The sequence below is a fragment of the Vombatus ursinus genome, unplaced genomic scaffold, assembly GCF_900497805.2.
Source record: "Vombatus ursinus unplaced genomic scaffold, bare-nosed wombat genome assembly UNPS02004698.1, whole genome shotgun sequence".
NCBI lineage: Eukaryota > Metazoa > Chordata > Mammalia > Diprotodontia > Vombatidae > Vombatus > Vombatus ursinus.
The window spans coordinates 467,161-485,565 of NW_020944476.1; the positions used below are offsets into that span (position 1 = coordinate 467,161).

Below are 18,405 nucleotides of genomic sequence, written 5' to 3' on the forward strand. Positions count from 1 at the left end.
TTGGGTGAGATCTCACCCAACTAGAACATAAGTGACTTGGGTAAAGGTAGATCCCTTTGTCTAGATTGCCCAAGACAGGGGTGGTCTTGGTAGAGATGAGTAAGAGTGACAAAATCAAAGTCACATCCACCAACCCCTTATTAGAATAAGCCTACCTCTTATTATAATACTCATTCTCTCAGTAATTGTTAACCAAAAAGAGTTGATTTCCACCTGTTTGGAACATCTATTCTTCCAAAGGCATTAAAGATTTTTGGTTTACAAGAGAAAGCCATTGACCACATTTTCTTAATTATTCACTAATCATAATTAATAAAATGACCATTAGCTACCCAGAAATTATATCTTTCAGACTTTTCATACATCACGCCTGGACAAATCACTTTATTTCTCAGCACTCTAGGACAAAGGTATCAAACATATGGTTAACAACACTCTTGAATGTGGCCCAAATCAGATTAAAATGTAAGTGGGAAATATTTAACGAACAAAACAATAAAAAACAATAAAATATAGATAATTTTAACATGTGGTTTTCTAAGTCAATATGAGGCCTGCAAGGGTCCTTATATACAGTCTAGTGGCCCTTGTTTCAATTTGAGTTTGACACCAGTATTCTAGGTACTTCATTAAAAATATAAATTTCTTTTTTTTCATTTTACAATATTTTATTTTCCTTCAATTAATGTTAAAATGTTTTTAACATTTTTTTTAACTTTTTGACTTCAAAATTCTGTTTCTCTCTTCCTCCCCTCCACCCCTGCCTTAGATGGTAAGCAATCTGATATCATAAAACTATAAATTTCCACTAAGGTTCTGACCTGCACTTATAGAGGAAGTTTCCTCATTGCAAAGTTTCCTATGTCAGTGAAATCTCAGGTCCAATCCCTGTCCCTATAATCTCCTCTACTGAACCATAAGCTTTTTAAAGGCAGGGAGGAATTATATTTATCTTTTTAATCTCCCCAACTCCTAGCAAAGTCCTTTACACACAGACGCTCAAGAAATTTGTGAGACTGAATTCCCACCAATCAAAAGGAGAAAAAAATATTACCAGCCCCAAAACAGCACTACAGTGAAAGACAATTACTGTATCTTAGCTACCTGCAACAGTAACCTGGGCAGGAAAATCAAAGAAGTTTCCTGTGATGGTGATGTCTGTTCCTCCACCCAGGCTCCCAGTTGCTGGAAACACAGACAGTATTTCTACAGAAGAAATAAAAAGTCAGCTTCATGATCTGGATTACCCCAATGTGTTTGGAAATCAAAAGAGTTGGCACAGCAATGACTCTGGGGAAAGCAGACTCTCTCCATTTAAAGCCATTTCCAAACAGACATAGAGAAAGAAGAGAAACATGGAAAGGCAAAGAGAAAACCAGGAGAAATGGAGGAAATTGGACAAAGGATTAGGAACAGCAGACAGAGCACTGAATTTGTAATAAGAGGAATAAGAAGACCTTGGGCATGTCACTAGCTCACTGGGCTTGTTTCTTCATCTATAAAAATGCAGCTGGACAAGCTAAAAACTAGATTCACTTCCAACTCCAAATCTATGATGATAAACTCCTATGACCTAGGTTCAAATCCCAGTACAGCTCCTTGTTACTTATATGACCTCAATCAACCCACATCTTCCCTAGGTATCAGTTTCCTCAATTAAACTAGAGGGCAGCTAGGTGGCACAGTATAGAACACCAGGCCTGGAGTCAGGAGGACCTATGTTCAAATCTGGCTTCAGACTTTACTAGCTATGTAACCCTGGGCAAGTCACTTAACTCTGTTTGCCTCAGTTTCCTCATCTGTAAAATGAGCTGAAGAAGGAAATGGCAAAGCCACTCTAGTATCTTTGCCAAGAAAACCCCAAATGGGGTCATAGATAGTCGGACATAACTGAAATGATTCAACAGCAACAACAACAAAAATTAGAGTAGGGAGGATGACAATAAATGATCACCAAGATCCTTTCCGGCTCTGAATCTATGATTCTATCCCATGATTTCTACACAGCAACTTGGGACTCTGATAGCAAAAAGCAGTTCTATGTAAGCACTCTTTATAGGTACCATCAAGATGCCCATCTCTTTCCTGATTTGTACTTCTGAAGACAAGCAAAAGAGGTTTTTTTCTTTCTCCTCTTTGAAAGTTTAATTCAATTTAAATTAATTTAATTTTAAAATTAAAATTTAATTAAATTAAAAATAAAGGAAATATACTACTCAGATGTATAATATAAAGTGGCATAGGAATGGAGAAACATAAATGAGGATATTGCAAAAGTTCAGATATTACAAGATGTTTTTTTTAAAGCCCTCTAAATATTTTCATTTTAACAAAGTCCTTTTGAAGACAAGGTCTTTCTACACAAGAGCAACTTGAAGAAGTAATTTAGACATAACTGAACCTGTCCATAGCTCTCAAATATTATGTGTGACTTTAGGAAAATCTCTCTCCCTTCCTGGGCCTTGGAGACAAGATTAGATTCTAAGGTGATGCCTACCTTTGGATCTTATGACTATTAATCTATGAAGTCACTTGGAAAATTGGAAAATCTCCTACAAATAAAGATAGCAATTATAGTGGTCCTGAGTCCAATCAAACTCCAGTGCCTCAGCATAACACTGACTCTTGTCCCTGGATTCTCAAGGTGATGTCAGTTAAGTACAAGCTGTAGGAGATCCTAACCATATGAAAAGCCTGGGTATGAGTCCAGAGATAAAGTCCATTGTCTGCGAGTCAGTCTAGCAAAATTTATAGAGGCCCATTGCCAACCTTTTCAAAGGGTAAAAGGAGGGAAGGAAAAAGGAAAGTAAGGAAGGAAAGTAGGAAGGAAGGGAGGGAGGGAGGAAGAAAAGAATGGACGAAGGGAGGGAGAAAAGAAGGGAGGAAGGGAGGGAGGGAGGAAGGAAAGGGAAAGGAGAGGAGAGGAGGGGAGGGGGAAAGGAAACTAAAAGGGGAAGGGGAAGGGAAAGAAAAAGGAAAAAAGAAAAGGAAGAGAAAAGAAAATAAAGAAAAGGAAAAAAAAAACAAAGAAAAGAAAAGAAATTTCCTAACAATTACAGTTAGCCCAAAGTGTAGTGAATGTAGTAAGGACGCTGCAGGTCTTTAGGAAAAGGCTATAAGATTATTTGTTGGTTCTATTGCAAGCGTCGAATAGGTAAACTAGCCTATGAGTTCATAGTTTTAAAAAGTGATTTTCCAACTTTCAGCATTTATAGGGGACATAGGGTATTTAGCCACCAGGTGGCAATGCAAGAGCTCAAAGTCTAGATTAATAAATCAGTTGTTGAAAGTATAACTAAAGTATAACTAAAGTAAAAGAAAAATGGGCTATTGGGTGGTTAAGCTCTTCTTTTTCCCCAGTACACTGGGGGGGGCGGGGCAGGGAGAGAAAAAGACAAAATATAACTTTTCCAGAAACCTTCACTAATTCTTATCTTTGTTTTTTCCCAATTTTTAACATTTTTATTTAAATTTTTCCCCATTTAATAGTATTTTTTTCCAATTACATGTAAAGATAGTTTTCAACATTCATGTTTATAAGATTTTGAGTTCCAAATTTTTTTCTTCCTCCCTCTCTCCTCTCCCTCCTTCCCCAGTAGGCTGATATAGGCTATACATGCACAATCATATTAAACATCTTATCTACATTTAACTCATAGATGCCAACAATATCAAGGTCCTCCATCAACTGTTAAAATGAGGGGGCTGGACTAGATAATTTCTCAGGTCTTCTCTGAATCTGTGATCCCAATATAGTCACATGGTCCCACTCATAAAAATTCTATTCATATTTACATCCACAACACACTAAGGCACACATTCACCACCCAATGGTGAGATGAATAGATGGGACAAAGGATGGGAGGGTCCAGATCTTGGGTGAGATGTAAAAGCAGGTGTGGAGGATCAAATATATGAAGTAAGGTCATACCTGAGTAAGTCTGATACAAGAAAAGGTCCTGTTTAGCACTGATCAGCCATGCATCTTTGTGTACAGTTGACCTTCAAAAGAAGATAGTGTAGTTAGCAGAGGGACCAAAGCTTCCATTGAATTATACAGATTGCTCTTTTCCTTGATCAAAAAAACTCTACTTCATTTGGGGGCATTTCCAGTCTTAGTAAGGAAAGTAAAATGAACTCGAGTTTTGAAATGAAATTTTAAAAGAGCATTTATATAGCACCCTAGCTGAAAGAACTTGTTATGTGAAGCCTGGAGAAGGGAAGACTTGAGGGAGGAGGCATGATAGTCATCTTCAAGTATGTGAAGGATCTATACAAGGAATAGGGACTAGATTTGTTCTAATGGACCCCAGAAGGCAGAACCAGAGGCAATGGGTGGATGTTTTGGAGAGGCAGATCATATATAGATAAGAAAGCCCCCCTGGACCCATCTGGCCCCAACTGCAACAGAGAAAGATTATTTCTTATCTGGGTCTCAAAGCTTCCTTGAAATTTCAGATCTTACTGCTTCCTTCACCCTTTATTTGGAGATTGCCATGTTCTGACTCCTTGAAGCAACTCTCTTGCCTCCATCCTTCCTTTCTATTGTCAGCTTGAAGTAAATTCTACTTGCTCACTAACTCATTCTTCAGTTCTGACCATACATCATCAGCCACCTCATCCCTCAGCCCCATTTTGTCCCTGCAACGAATAGGATGGTGTCTCTAAAGTAATTCTGAATGCTCTTCTAAATCTCCCAATTATGGACACAAGTGTAAAAGAAATATAGAAAACCAAAAACATAAGCAACTCATGTAACCCAAACACAGAAAGGTTTGCATGCTTCCCAAGACTTACTTTCCTTTATTAAATATGGAGAAGCTAACATTCTGTGAACCTGTTGACCAGAAAAAAAAATGTTATTTAGTACAGGAGTCCAAAGTAGATTGCAGAATTAGAAACTACTATCCTAGATTCAGGTACTTGAGAAGACAGAAAAACAATACCCAAACCTAAACTTTTCCCAGAGCAGCTAGGTGGCTCAGTAGATAGAGCACTGGGCCCAGAGTCAGGAAGACTCATCTTGCTGAGTTCAAATCTGACCTCAGATGCTTACTAGCTGTGTGACCCTGGGCAAGTCACTTAACCTTGTTTGCTTCAGTTTCCTCATCTGTAAAATGAACTGGAGAAGGAAATGGCAAACCACTCCAGTATCTTTGCCAAGAAAACCCCAAATAGGATCACAAAGAGTTGGAAACAACAACACCAACAGCAAACACCACTATTTTTTCTAGAAATAGCAAAGACAAGCAGATTGATTAATTAGGACCATAAGCATCTCCCTCTCTAAAAAATAAAAGAACAAGCAAGACTCACCCTAGTAAGTAACACTCTCTTAGTCTGTCTTCTCTCAGAAAATTATTAACAATAGCTAGCACTTAGCACCTACTGTGTGTTGGGTACTGTTAAGAGCTTTACAAATACTATCTCATTTATTCCTCACAATAACCCTAAAAAGTAGGTGTTATTATCCCCATTTTAAGTTAAGGAAACTAAGGCTAATTAGTTAAGAGGTTAAGTGACTTGCCCAGGGTCACACAGCTAGTCTGTGGCCAGATTTGAACTCAGATCTTCCTGTCTCCAGGCCCAGCACTCTATCCACTGTACCATCTAGCCACATTTACATAACACTTTAAGATTTGTAAAGTACTTTACACATATTCCATTTGGTCCTCACAACCACTCTTCAAGGTAGGTACTATTACTATCATCCCCATTTTATTTGTTGTTGTTCAGTCAATGAGTTGTGTCTGACTCTTAGTGACCCCATGGACCATAGGGTCTTCTTGACAAGGATACTGGAATGATTTGCCATTTCTTTCTACAGTGGATTAAGGCAACCACAGGTTAAGTGACTTGTCCAGGGTCATACAGTTAGTAAGTATCTAAGGCTGGATTTGAACTCAATAGAATTTTCCTGACTCCAGGCCTAGTGCTCTATCCACTGAGCAGTCTAGCTGCCTCCTCCCCATTTTACATATGAAGAAATTAAAACTAACAAAGATTAAGTGACTTTCCCAGCATCACATAGAGTGTAAGTGCCTCAAGCAGAATTCAAACCCATATCCTTCTGATTCTAGCACCATATTCACCATACCACACTGCCTGTATAAAGAGAAGGAAGTTGGCAAAAACTCTTGAAACCAAGTGTCCCTTTTCCAACTGACCAATGTAGTGGCCTTCCACCCGACACTGCAAGGTTCCAAAGCCAAGGTCCTCCTCAACTGGATATCTGTGACGACACCAAGAAATGGGAAAATGAAACATCATTCCATTGAGAAAAAGGACAGTAGGATCATGTGTTTAGTTCTGAAAAGGATTTATAAAGCTTCTACTCTAACCTTCTCATTTTGGAGAGAAGGAATAAAAATAGTAATATATTAGCCAGGGAACATTGGCTGCTAATGAAAGTGAAGTAGATATGTCCTTTAGCCAGATTCTTGTTGGTACATAGTTGTTTGCACGTTGTTTCCTCCGCTAGACTGTGAATTCCTTAAGACTACCTATTCAATAAACTCCAGTGGCTCCCTATTGCTTCTAGGTTTCAAATTAAAAAAAAATACAAATCTGCTTGGTATTCAAAGCCCTTCATAACCTAGTTCCCTCCTACCTTTCCAGTTTTCTTACACCTTACTCTCTAACACATAGTCTTCAATCCAGTGACACTGGCCTCCAGGATCTTTCACAGACAAGATCTTAACCCCAGACATTTTCTCTGGCTGTCTCCCATGCCTGGAAGTTCTTTCTCTTCCACTCCAACAACTGACCTCCCTGGCTTCCTTTAAGTTGCAACTAAAATCCCACCTTCTACAAAAAGGCTTCTCCATCTCTTCCCTTCCCTCTGTTAATTTTGCCTTTCTTTGTATCCCCAGCACTTTGGACAGTGCATGGCACATTGTAGGAGCTAAAAAAAAAAAAAACTCATTGACTAACTGACAAGACAGAACCATGAGTCAAAATTATCAAGTAGTGAAAAAAATGTGCATTGTGAGTGCATCTCTGGTCATTCTCCTCCACCACTGACTGTACCTCCTCTCATGTTACCCTACCCCCAGCTCCAATACCACCACTACCACCACATAAATAGGAATATTTTTACCTGGGACAAAAACAATTGGGGGAGAGAGGGGGAGGGAAGTAACAGAAGGGATAGTCTAAATGTGGGTACAGTCACTCAAGGAAAGAAAGTCTGGTTTCTGGTGAGGGTCTATAAGACCTACAAGAGCACCCCTGGTGACAGAACTCAGGAAAGGGAGCAAGGTAGGGTCAGTTGAGTTTTGCAGCACCTTGGGCCAGCAGAAGGTCACAAGACAAAGGGTGAATACTCAGTTCCTCTAGGGAGGAAGCATCTTTTCATGACTAAACTCTTGATGTAGTAGAAGAAATATTTGATTTAGTGCCAGAGAACCCTGTTTTGAATGCGAGCACTTTCATTCACCAGCTACAAGACACTGGGTAAATTCCTTTATTTCTCTAAATCTATTTTTTCATCACTAAATGGGGGATCATGAGAGAAATTATTATTTTCTATTACATTAATCATCTATTATTAATTTGGATCCAGACTTTTTATTTCCTCACTCAGGGACCAGACCCTATAAGTCAGTCAGCCAGTCTCTGAAGGGCATGGCTAATAGAGGAGATTGCCCTAATCCTCAGGGTACATGATCCTGGATCTTTGGCAGGACCCCACGCAACTAGGAGACTTACACTTCTGTTTGAAGTGTAAACAGAATCTAATCTAGGTGAAGCCCTTCCCCAAAGCAATAAGTCCATGTCCTTGTACCCTCAGTTGGAGTTTAAGGTGATCCAGCTCATGAAGGAGAGAACCAACAAGATTGGTCTGGGTAGAGATGGATTCCTTGGTCCAGATTTCTGGAGGGGGCTGAGTCTCATGATCAAGCCATATGCTCAACAGGAGGAGCTAAAAACTTTTAGCCCACTCCCTCACTAATTGTTCACCAATCAGGATTGATTTTCACCTGTCAGAGGCACACACTTTTCTAAAAGTAATTAAAGTTTCCAGTCTCTTCATGTCTTTGTCTTTGGTTACCAAAAGAAACCATTGGCCATCAATTTATTGATTATTAGCTAGCTTAATTAATAAATTTATTACTAATTACCCAGAAACTCTGTCATTTGGACTTTTCATTCATCACAGTTATAATACCTATCCTACCATAACAGAGTTATAAGGATCAAGCAAGATCATGGAAAATGCTTAATAAGCCTTAAAGTATGATATAAATGTGAATTTGTGTTTTTATACACTAGGAAAAAAAAGGAATGTGTGTATGATCATATTCTGCATACAAGAGTATGCTGGTAAATACTTAACAATGTGCTGTCCTGGAGGGGAAGAGTGTATGTATTTCACTTTTAAGTTTAATCTGCATTATTATCATTTTTCCATTATTTTCTTAAGTTTAGACAATCCACAACACATCAAATCAAGGCCTAATGTGTAGCTTTACTGATTTTCAAAGTGCAAATGCTCACACTGATGGTTGGCTCTCAAGAGCCAGCCCTAGAAGGACCCAGTACACCCCTGCCTGAATATATGCCTCTCAGGATATACTTTCCCAAAGAAAAGAAAAAAAAACTGACCTGTTTCCTGTCTCTTTGTCCACAAGAGAGCAAAGTGTAATCCATTCTCCTCCTTGGGCCTGAAGAGTGAGCGGACTGGGTAAGAAAAGCAAAGAAAAGGAAATGGTATCAGAGTGGAAGGCTTTGGATGATTTCCACTGCCTTCCCTAGAATAATTCCCAAGCTGACTTCCCTGATAATATCATCTTCCTAGTGCTTCTAGAACAGGGTTCTTAACCCTTTTAGGGCCATGGAACCACTTGGGAATCTGGCGAAGCCTTTGAACCCATTCTCTGAATCATGTTTTGTTTTGTTTTTAATTCATAACTGAAGGAAATGCTTACTAGATTTCAATAAGAGTTGAGTGAAAATAAAAATGTAGTTATTTTTTCCTATCAAAGTTCATAGACTCCCAAAAATCTATCCACAAATACCTGTGGACTTTAGTTTGAAACTTCTTGTTCAAGGAGAACATAAGATGGTGTATGATTATAAGAAGGTGAACTCTTATCCCAGAAAATAGTGTTGAGCCCACTTTCTAGTTCCTTTAAGGTGAAGATAGAAGCAGGTGGTAAAAAATATAAAAGCAAGCTGACATTAATACTAACCTGAACTATATAACCTGGAACATGGGTATTTGGACCATAGCAATCCTACTTTCTGTTGCATGTATTTTATACAAAGTCATGTCCTCTTTGCATCAGCCATAGTGTATAACTTTACCCCTGATAGATTGGTATGTTCAGAAATCAGGCAGACGTGAAACCATAGGGGTCTGCACCCAGGCCTCTATTTTACAAAGTAAATTCTAAATTTGGTTCCTTCTTCTTTCTAGCTCCAATCCTGCCTAGTGATCTTTTCTCTGTACACACAGAAGAATCCTACTGATAACCACCATACCACAGCTAGAAATGTAGCTACTAGAAACAGTCAACTCAATTTGCTCCTTTAAGGGACTAAAATAGCACAAAATTAGAGAGGTAGAATAGAGGAGATGATAAATTAAAAGAGGAGGTTCCTCTCCTCTAAAGCAATAATTACTACCCAGGTGTGAAGGGGAAATTGAGATTCAGTGTGCAGAATCTGATCACCTGAACATACACATTTAAAATTATGTTCTTTGTCCTATTTAACACTCTTTAAACTAGCTTCATTTATTAGATAATCCCCATTTCATAGACCTTTTTTCCCTCAGATTTGTGATTATACTCTTCAAATTTTCCATGTCCTTACTAAGCTATAGGTCCCCAAGATGAATCTGGCATTCTAAAACAAATTATTAATCAATCAACAAGTATTTATTAAGCATCTATTATATGCTGGGCATTGTACCAGTCCCTGAGTATACAAATATAAAGAAGGAAACTGCCTGCTGTCAAAGAACTTTCATTTTATTACCACTTTGTAGCAAACAAGTACACTATCAGTACAGCAGCAGCTTGGGAGATTAAGGTACCTCATGAGTTTTTTTTTTTACTCTTTCACTCTCCATTAAGCACCAAGGAAAGATGTAAATTGAGGTCAGGAGGAGGTAAGCAGTGCTCCTGGCTTATGCAAAGGACCAAGTCGCAGAGGCATAAGAAATCACACGCTCCTACAAGAATTTTATAGGGTAGATGCAGCATTTTGTACCTCTCCATATCTATAAAGGACCTTTTTGTGCCTTATGGACTCCTTTGGCACTCTGGTGAAGCCTATGGACCCCTTCTCAGAATAATGGTTTTAAATGCATAAAATAAATTGCATAGAACTACAAAGGAAAGCAATTATATTAAAATCAAAATATGTAATAAGGCAAATATTTTTATCAAAATATTTAAGAAATCAAGTTTATGGACCCTAGGTTAACCTCTCATACTATAAAGAGGTTCTGTCTGTCTGTGTCTCTCTGTCTCTGTCTTTCTGTCTCTCTCTCTCTCTGTCTCTTTCTCTCTCTGTCTCTTTCTCTGTCCTCTCTCTCTCTCTCTCTCTCTCTCTATCTATCTCTCTCTATCTCTCTATCTCTCTCTCCCTCCATCTCTGTCTGTCTTTTTCTCTGTCTCTCTCAATATGAGCTCCCAAAATCCAGGGATTTCAGGCTAACATGAGTCTTCTACCTAAGTAGGCTGCTCTTTCTGTTTTGCTAGACCAGGGGTGGGGAACCTGTAGCCTCCAGGCCACACATGGCCCTCTAGATCCTCAAGTGTGGCCCTTTGACTGAATCCGAACTTCAAAGAACAAATTCTTTTATTAAGGGAATTTATTCTGTGAAGTTTGGATGCAGTCAAAGGGTGACACTTGAGGACCTGGAGGGCCACATGTGGCCTGGAGGCTGCAGGTTCCCTACCCCTGCCCTAGAGGCTTCTCCCTAAAGCAGCAACCAGGAGAAGATGGAGAAAAAAAGGACCCAAGAAAGCCCAGAAGACACTGAATGGTAGTTTTTACAGAAGCAATCAGATGGTTGTGGTGAGCAAGAGTCCACCTTGAGCCCTTTACTTCAATGACCAAAATTTTTTTTTTTTTGTTTTAACAGAACAATGTAATCATTAGGTGCATCTGCAAAAAGGCAGGCACAGAAGACTAAGTGACGAGAGTTGGAAAATATACACTTTAAAACTAGTGTTTGTAGCCATCTGAGGCTTATTCAAACAGGTACTAACCCTGTATCTCCTACACTTCTTATTTACTTCAGAAAATGTGTTGCAATCCATACCCAAATTAACAATCCTTTAAAAGTCATCCAAAGTGTGAAAACAAAAATATTCAAATTCTTTAAGAATGTGGGCTAGAGCCATCTGATAAATTATGAATTACTATAAAGAATATCTATGCCCCTATATTTCATAGTAATTTGGGTTGGCTCTGAAAGGGACTAGAAACTGGAAGACATGGGTACCACAGAGGTCCTGTCCACACATATGCAGTTTAAGCAAGCTGGTAGCTGAGGACTTGGGATGCCATCTTGTGGCTTTCCTAGTTATAGCTGAGATGATGAGTTCTGTCCCTCCATCCATGGTGGAAGTGAGATGGAGCAGCCTGACCTCAGAGCACCACCTGGAAGCTTCCACGGATATTGAACATCATATCTTAGTGTCCATGTAAAGTGTTGCTCCTGTGTTTGTGGTCTCTTGTACTTTACACAAATCTTTTTTTGTTGTTTTTTGTTTTTGTTTTTTTTTTGTACGAGGCAATGGGGTAAAGTGACTTGCCCAGGGTCACACAGCTAGTAAGTGTCAAGTGTCTGAGGCCAGATTTTAATTCGAGTCTTTCTGAATCCAGGGCCAGTGCTCTATCCACTGCGCCATCTAGCTGCTCCAAAGTAACAACTCAACTCTTTTTTTTTTTTAAGCTAGGCAAATGGGGTTAAGTGACTTGCCCAGAGTCACACAGCTAGTGAGTGTTATGTGTTTGAGGCTGGATTTGAACTCAGGTCCTCAGGGTCAGTGATCTATCCACTGCGCCACCTAGCTGCCCCTACACAAATCTTTAATGAATGAAGAAAGCAATTTTGTCATTTTAATGAAAATATATCAACAACTCAAAGGCTTTCAGTTCCTACTCCTCCCCCAGTTGAATCACTATAATAGTATTTCTAAATGTGCGAATTTACAACAAGAAGAAACAAACATATAATTAAATTTCAGATTTTCCCATTGTTTTAGAGAGTTCACTTCAGCCTGGGAACATGGGTTCAGGGGAAAGGCAGGCAAAAGGGCTAAGGGAGAAAATCAACAGATATAATTACAGTGCAATTCACACTGAGCCCAGAGTGACTAGTTGCCAGTAAATAAATGGAACCGTTTAATCGACCAGTTGCAATTACATTAACAAAGTTTGCTGAAGCCCAACTCACTAGGGACCATAAACTGCAAAGAAGAAAATAGCAATTCTGTGCCAACTGCTTTCAATTTATTGCTGTCGGGGAAGCCAGTCTCAAAAAGCACATATGTGTCCCCAGTTGAAAATAGACACACACACACCTACCTATCGATGTACTCAACATTGTTATCAAAGGTTTCAATCCTTCCAGTAATAATCCAGCCATGGACTTGTATTAAGCTGCCTGGTTATAAAACAGAAAAAGAGAAAGGAAAAAAAACAATTAAGCTTAAAGGCTAGACTTGAAGCAGTGGCACCTATTTTATTCTTTTTGGTTTCTACCACTCATCTCCCCATCCTTGTTATGGTCATCTACTAACCTAACAGACACTACCCCCACCTCCTTTGATAACTCCATCCCTATGATTTCAGAAAAACCTGGGAATATCTATATGAGCAGATACAGAGTGAATTGAACAGGACCAGGAGAACATTGTACAGAGTAACAGTGATATTTTAAGTAAGATCAACAGTGAAACGTTTAGCTGCTCTAATCAATAGAATAATGTATGACAGTTCCTAAGGACTCATGAAGAAAAATGCCATTCATCTCCACAGAGAGAACTGATGACTCTGAATGCAGATTGAAGCTATATTTTTTCTCTTTATTTTTCTTCCTTCCTTTTTTCACAACTTGGCTAATGTGGAAACGTGATTTATCTGACTTCATATGTACAATAAGCATCATATTTCTTACCTTCTCAATGGCTGGGGGAGAAGGAAGAGGGGAGAGGGAGGAAGAGAATGTGGAACTGAAAATAAAAATTTTAAATAAATAACCTTTTAAAAGTCTAACTCCATCCCCAGGCTCATAGTCCTCCCTATCCCATCCCAGACAGCATTCTTCAGGATCTCAATATCAATGTTTGTAACCACTCAAATACCTTTCCCTCACTGTTTCTGGACTTCCCTGTCTTCAGCTACCATATTTTCTGTTCTGTTTCCATCACCCACAAGTAGATAACCACTTAAAAACTTCCTCTTATTTAGAACTTTTCTACCTCTAAAACCCCTCCTCATGACCTCTGTTCTTGTGAATCCTCCATAGTCTACCAGACCATCAGGATACTTTTATCTTCATTTACTTTTTCACCGAACCTGGGCTCATATTAATAATCAGTCACCCTGTGATCTCACCAGAAACTCCTAAAATCGATTTAGATCTTGTGCTTCTACCACATCTCCCCCAAGCCCGACAATTCCAAATCCCATCATTGTACTTCTCCACTCCTACTGGGAAGCTGCCGTGTGTCCCTCAAAAGAGTCACATAAACATGCCAACTGATTCCATTGTGCTACCTCTATTATACTGACTTCACCTGTGACTGCACTGTATCTCAACAATCTTTTTACTTATCTCCTACTGCCTTCTTTTTGGATTCTCCATGAGGATTCTTCCAAACTTTTTAACTTTCCTCACGTCTCCTCAATTCCCAAGCTCTACTCTCCATTTCCCTTTTTTCTGTCAGATATCTTTGCCTTCTACCTTACTAAAATCAAATAAATCTACATGAGTTTCATGGTGGCCACAGATGCAGAAGATCATGCTGGGATGCTGAAGGGTGTGATCAACCATAGATAATAAAAAAGCAGCGAGCATCCTGAACCCCTCTGGCAAATAATTCCTAGCAAGTCTAGAGTTTGAACTCCTTGCACTTCACTTTGACTTCTGGAAGGTTCCCTTTGTACAGGACCTCAGCCTTGTTTGCTACCCTTGAACTAGAATATCCCTGTCCTGCCTCTTCATTTTTCTCTTTGGCAATATGCTAGGTGACACAGCGGATAGAGTGCTGGACCTGATATCAGGAAGACTTTTAAATCCTACCTCAGATACTTAATACCTGTATGATGATAGGCAAGTCACTTAACAGCTGTTTGCCTCATTTTCCCAGTTCTGAAATGAAAACAATAAGAGTGCATACTTTGCAGGGTTATTGTGAGGATCAAATGAGATAATATTTGTAAAGCACTTTACACAGTGCCGGGCACATGGTAGGTGCTATATAAATGCTAGCTATTATTATTATTATTATTATTATTATTATTATTATTAATATACATACAACTACTTCCTTTCATTCATAAAGAAAATAAAATGGTGACTTTCTTTTTATTTATTTTATTTTTAATTTATGGAATAAAATAAACATTTCCATAACTTAGTATTATAAAAAAAGATGATTGTACATGAAACTACAAATCTATTATGTACAACTTGTTATTCCTTTTAAATATATAGTGAAGTTGTCATGCAAATTTCTTTTTTCTTTTTTTCCCCTCCCCTTCACCCTAAAGATGACTTCCATTGACACAAATAGGTATATGTATGTAAAATTATTCTATGCATACTTCTATTTTTCAGTTCTTTCTTTGGATGCAGATAGCATCTTTCTTTATTGTTAATATGTTAATTTGGGTATTTGTAATAGTCAAAATGACTTATTCATTCAAAATCATTCTTAAAACAATATCTCTATAACTGTATCCAATGTTCTCTTGGTTCTGCTCATTTCACTTCATTATTTTGTGTAAGTCTCTTCATGTTTTTCTAAGATCATTGAGCTCATCATTTCTTATAGCACAGTAGTATTCCATCACAATCATCACCATAACTTGTTCAGCCATTCCCCTATTGATGGATATCCTTGTAATTTCCAGTTCTTTGCCACCACAAAGTAAAAGTAAAAAACAATAAAAATCATGTTACTCTGTTTGTCCCACCACATTAATGTACTTGGTCTACTATAATCTTGATTCCAAATTCTCTCCTCAGGGATTTGAGCACTTATATTCTCAACTCTGCAGGCTTAGATACCCAGCTTGAAATTCCTCAACTTCCCTCCTCTCCCCCTCTCTCTGCCTCTTTTGGTACCACTTCATTCTTCCCAAATATCTCAATCACAGGTGTCTCTCCTTCCACCCTTTCACTGAGCATTTAATTCCATCTTCTTCTGGAACCTTGCTATACCAATTATCTCATCTTTTTCTTACAACTTCAATTTTTCTCTGTTAAATGGATCCTCTCCTTAGTTTACAAGTACTAATTTAGTTTTAAATTTCAAAGAAACTATACTTCTTTTCATTTTTTAATAGAGGTAAAAAGAGGTTAAGGAACTTATCCAGAGTCAGGAGTAAGTATGTGTCTGAGGTAGTATTTGAACCCAGATTTTCCAAGCTCTAAGTCTAGCTTTCTATCCACTATACCATCCTGCCTCTCAAGCCTCTCATCATGCTTTTCCCTTATTGAGACTGCCTGGCACATAGTGGACACTTATAAATGCCTGCTAAATTAATAACACTAAAATTAATTTATTGTCAATAAATATAAAAGTAAATTAATGAGTGAATGAATGTTTGCTGATAGATTAGTAAGAAAAACAAATCTTCCCTCAACCCTGCTGCTCACTGAAACTATAATTCCATCTCTCTATTCCTTTTGTTGTTTGGTCGTTCAGTCATTTTCAGTCATGTCCAACTTTGTGATCCCATTTGGGGTTTTCTTGGCAAAGATACTGGAGTGGTTTGCCATTTCCTTCTCCAGCCCATTTTACAGATGAGGAAAGTGAGGCAAACAGGGGTAAAGTGACTTGCCCAGGTTCACACAGCTAGTAAAGTATCTGAGGCCAAATATGAACTCAGGAAGATGAGTCTTCCTGATTCCAGGCCAGACAGTCTATCCACAGTGTCACCTAGCTAACCTTCTGTACTCCTCCCTGTCACAAAAAAAGCTTCTCTTTGCTGCCTCCATTCTATTCCCTCTTTATCTCTTGTAATCTGGTTTCTCTATCTCTACTATTTTAATAAGACTCCTTCCTAAAAGTTCGCAATGGCTTCTAATAGCCAAATTTGGCTATTAATAATATAATATTAATATTAATTAATAAATTTGGCTTCTAATAGCCAAATCCAAAGACCTTTTCTCAGTTCTCATCCCCTGGACCTTTTTGAAGTGTGTGCCCATGCTTCTTCTCTAAAAATCCCTCCACCCTTTGTACTTGGTGATATTCTATTCTGTTGGATTGCCTCCTACCACTGCTGTTCTGATTCTTTCACTGCTGCGCCTTCTTCCATGCACCCTCTAAATGGGGGCCTTCTCTGAGGCTCTAACCAACACTCTTTCCACTCCTCTATATACTTTTCCCCTTAATGATGTCATCCTCTCATCTCTGGGTTAATGATTCACTCTTCTCTTCTCCCAAACTTTAGTCCCAAATTTTATCCCAGTCCATGTTTCCAACCAATCACCTTGCTAGATATCTCCAACCTGGATGCCCCACCAAGATCTCAAATCCAAACAATATAATACAACAGTACAAGAACACTTATCAATGTTCTGCAAGATAATGGTAAAGACTTAAAGCATCAATAAGACAGAGCCCCTGCCTTTAAAACGAGATACAGTTCACTTTCAAAGCCTGTTCCTCCTTCTAACTTCATTAATTTTGTTAAAAGCATCACCATTCTTCAGACACTCAGAATGGAAAACTCATGGTCATCTTGAACTTCTTTCTCTCCCTTGCCTCACACATCTTTTCATTCACTTATTATTATTCTAAAGAGATTATTGAGATTAGATAAACTGACAGTTTTTTTAAAACACTTTAAGGTTAGTGAAGTATTTTATGTATTTTTTCTAACTAGAACCTCACAACACTTGTGAGAGGTAAGTTCTAGAAGTATTATTATAATATCCATTTTACAGAAGAGAAAATTGAGTCTCCTATGGGTGAAATTACTTGTCCTAGATCAGACAGCTACCAAGTGTTAGAGACAGGATTTGGACCCAGGTTTTCATATGCCAAGTCCAACATTCTATCCATGATGCCATTCTTATGTCTATCACCTTACTTTGGGCCCTCATTATTTCTCTTTTTTAAAATATATATATATATATATATATTATTGTGTTTTGTTTTGATTTTACATTTATAGATTAGCCCTACTTCATGAAAGGTCTATAGTACCCAAGTAAAACAGTTAAGTAAGACTAATAATACAGTGACCTCATCTGAAAGAGCAAGCAATATCTATAGTACCACTCTTGTCACTGTTCTTTTTTTTTAATTGACATAAACTTATTTTCTCTCCCTCATACTCCCCACACTATTGAGGACAAAAAAAAAAAAGAAAAACAAGTTTCTTATAATATATATGTTGCATAAACAAGCAAAACAAATTCCCTCAGTGGCTGTATACAAAAATATATGTGTCTTATTCTGATTTTAAAAAGACAGGAAGTATTTGTAGAAGTGGAATTAGGGATAGGCAAGTTGTATCGTAACCAAAGGCACAATACAGAGAAGGGGATTCCAGGAAGAAAGCTTTTTAATATCTTTTTTATAAATGCATACATTTTAATGCCCCCAAAATTTCACTCTCCATGACATAGACATTTATTTTGTGATGTCAGGTCTCATACCATACAATTTTTAAACCTTGCCTAAGGCAAAAAAAATCTTTTGTCCCAACTCTGCTCTAGGAAAGGGGGGAAAGAGATGGTATAGAAAGGAGAAATATGGGCCCAGAACCCAATTTTATTTACTTATACAACTCCTGCCCTCAGTCAGTTGTAAAGATGTCTTACACACTCCAAAACATTCAGCATAGGAATATGCTAAGTTCCACATGAATTTTAATAGGCTTTGAGTGAGAGGAAAGAGGACAGAGAAGAGACATGTCATATTGTTTCTTTGTTTTTGATCCAATGCCCAGCTTTGGTGGGCATGAGAAACTATGACTTAGAGCTCCCAGTATCTTCTTTGTTTTCAACTACCAGGTTGCTACTCAAGGCAGATTAAATGGCTAAACTGGGCTAAAATGCCAATGGGGAATTAACTGTCAGAGTGGAGGACTGTTAACCACAGATTGAAGTGCAAATGCTCATAAAGCTTCTTCTGGGCTGCCCCCACCTTACACACACACACACACACACACACACACACACACACACACACACACACA

The 18,405-nt window shown here is 38.3% G+C and overlaps 1 protein-coding gene across 1 annotated transcript in view; it reads right to left on the reverse strand.

Annotated features, from left to right (window-relative positions):
• The window catches only part of PKHD1 (PKHD1, fibrocystin/polyductin), a 492,125-nt gene that overhangs the window by 444,381 nt on the left and 29,339 nt on the right, over positions 1–18,405 (reverse strand). The window contains exons 7-12 of the mRNA XM_027840287.1: positions 12,550–12,628; positions 8,608–8,682; positions 6,168–6,232; positions 4,798–4,837; positions 3,932–4,002; positions 1,105–1,206 (exon numbers count right to left, since the gene is read on the reverse strand). Coding sequence (XP_027696088.1) covers positions 1,105–1,206; positions 3,932–4,002; positions 4,798–4,837; positions 6,168–6,232; positions 8,608–8,682; positions 12,550–12,628 — 432 coding nt within the window. The remainder of the gene's footprint in view (positions 1–1,104; positions 1,207–3,931; positions 4,003–4,797; positions 4,838–6,167; positions 6,233–8,607; positions 8,683–12,549; positions 12,629–18,405) is intronic.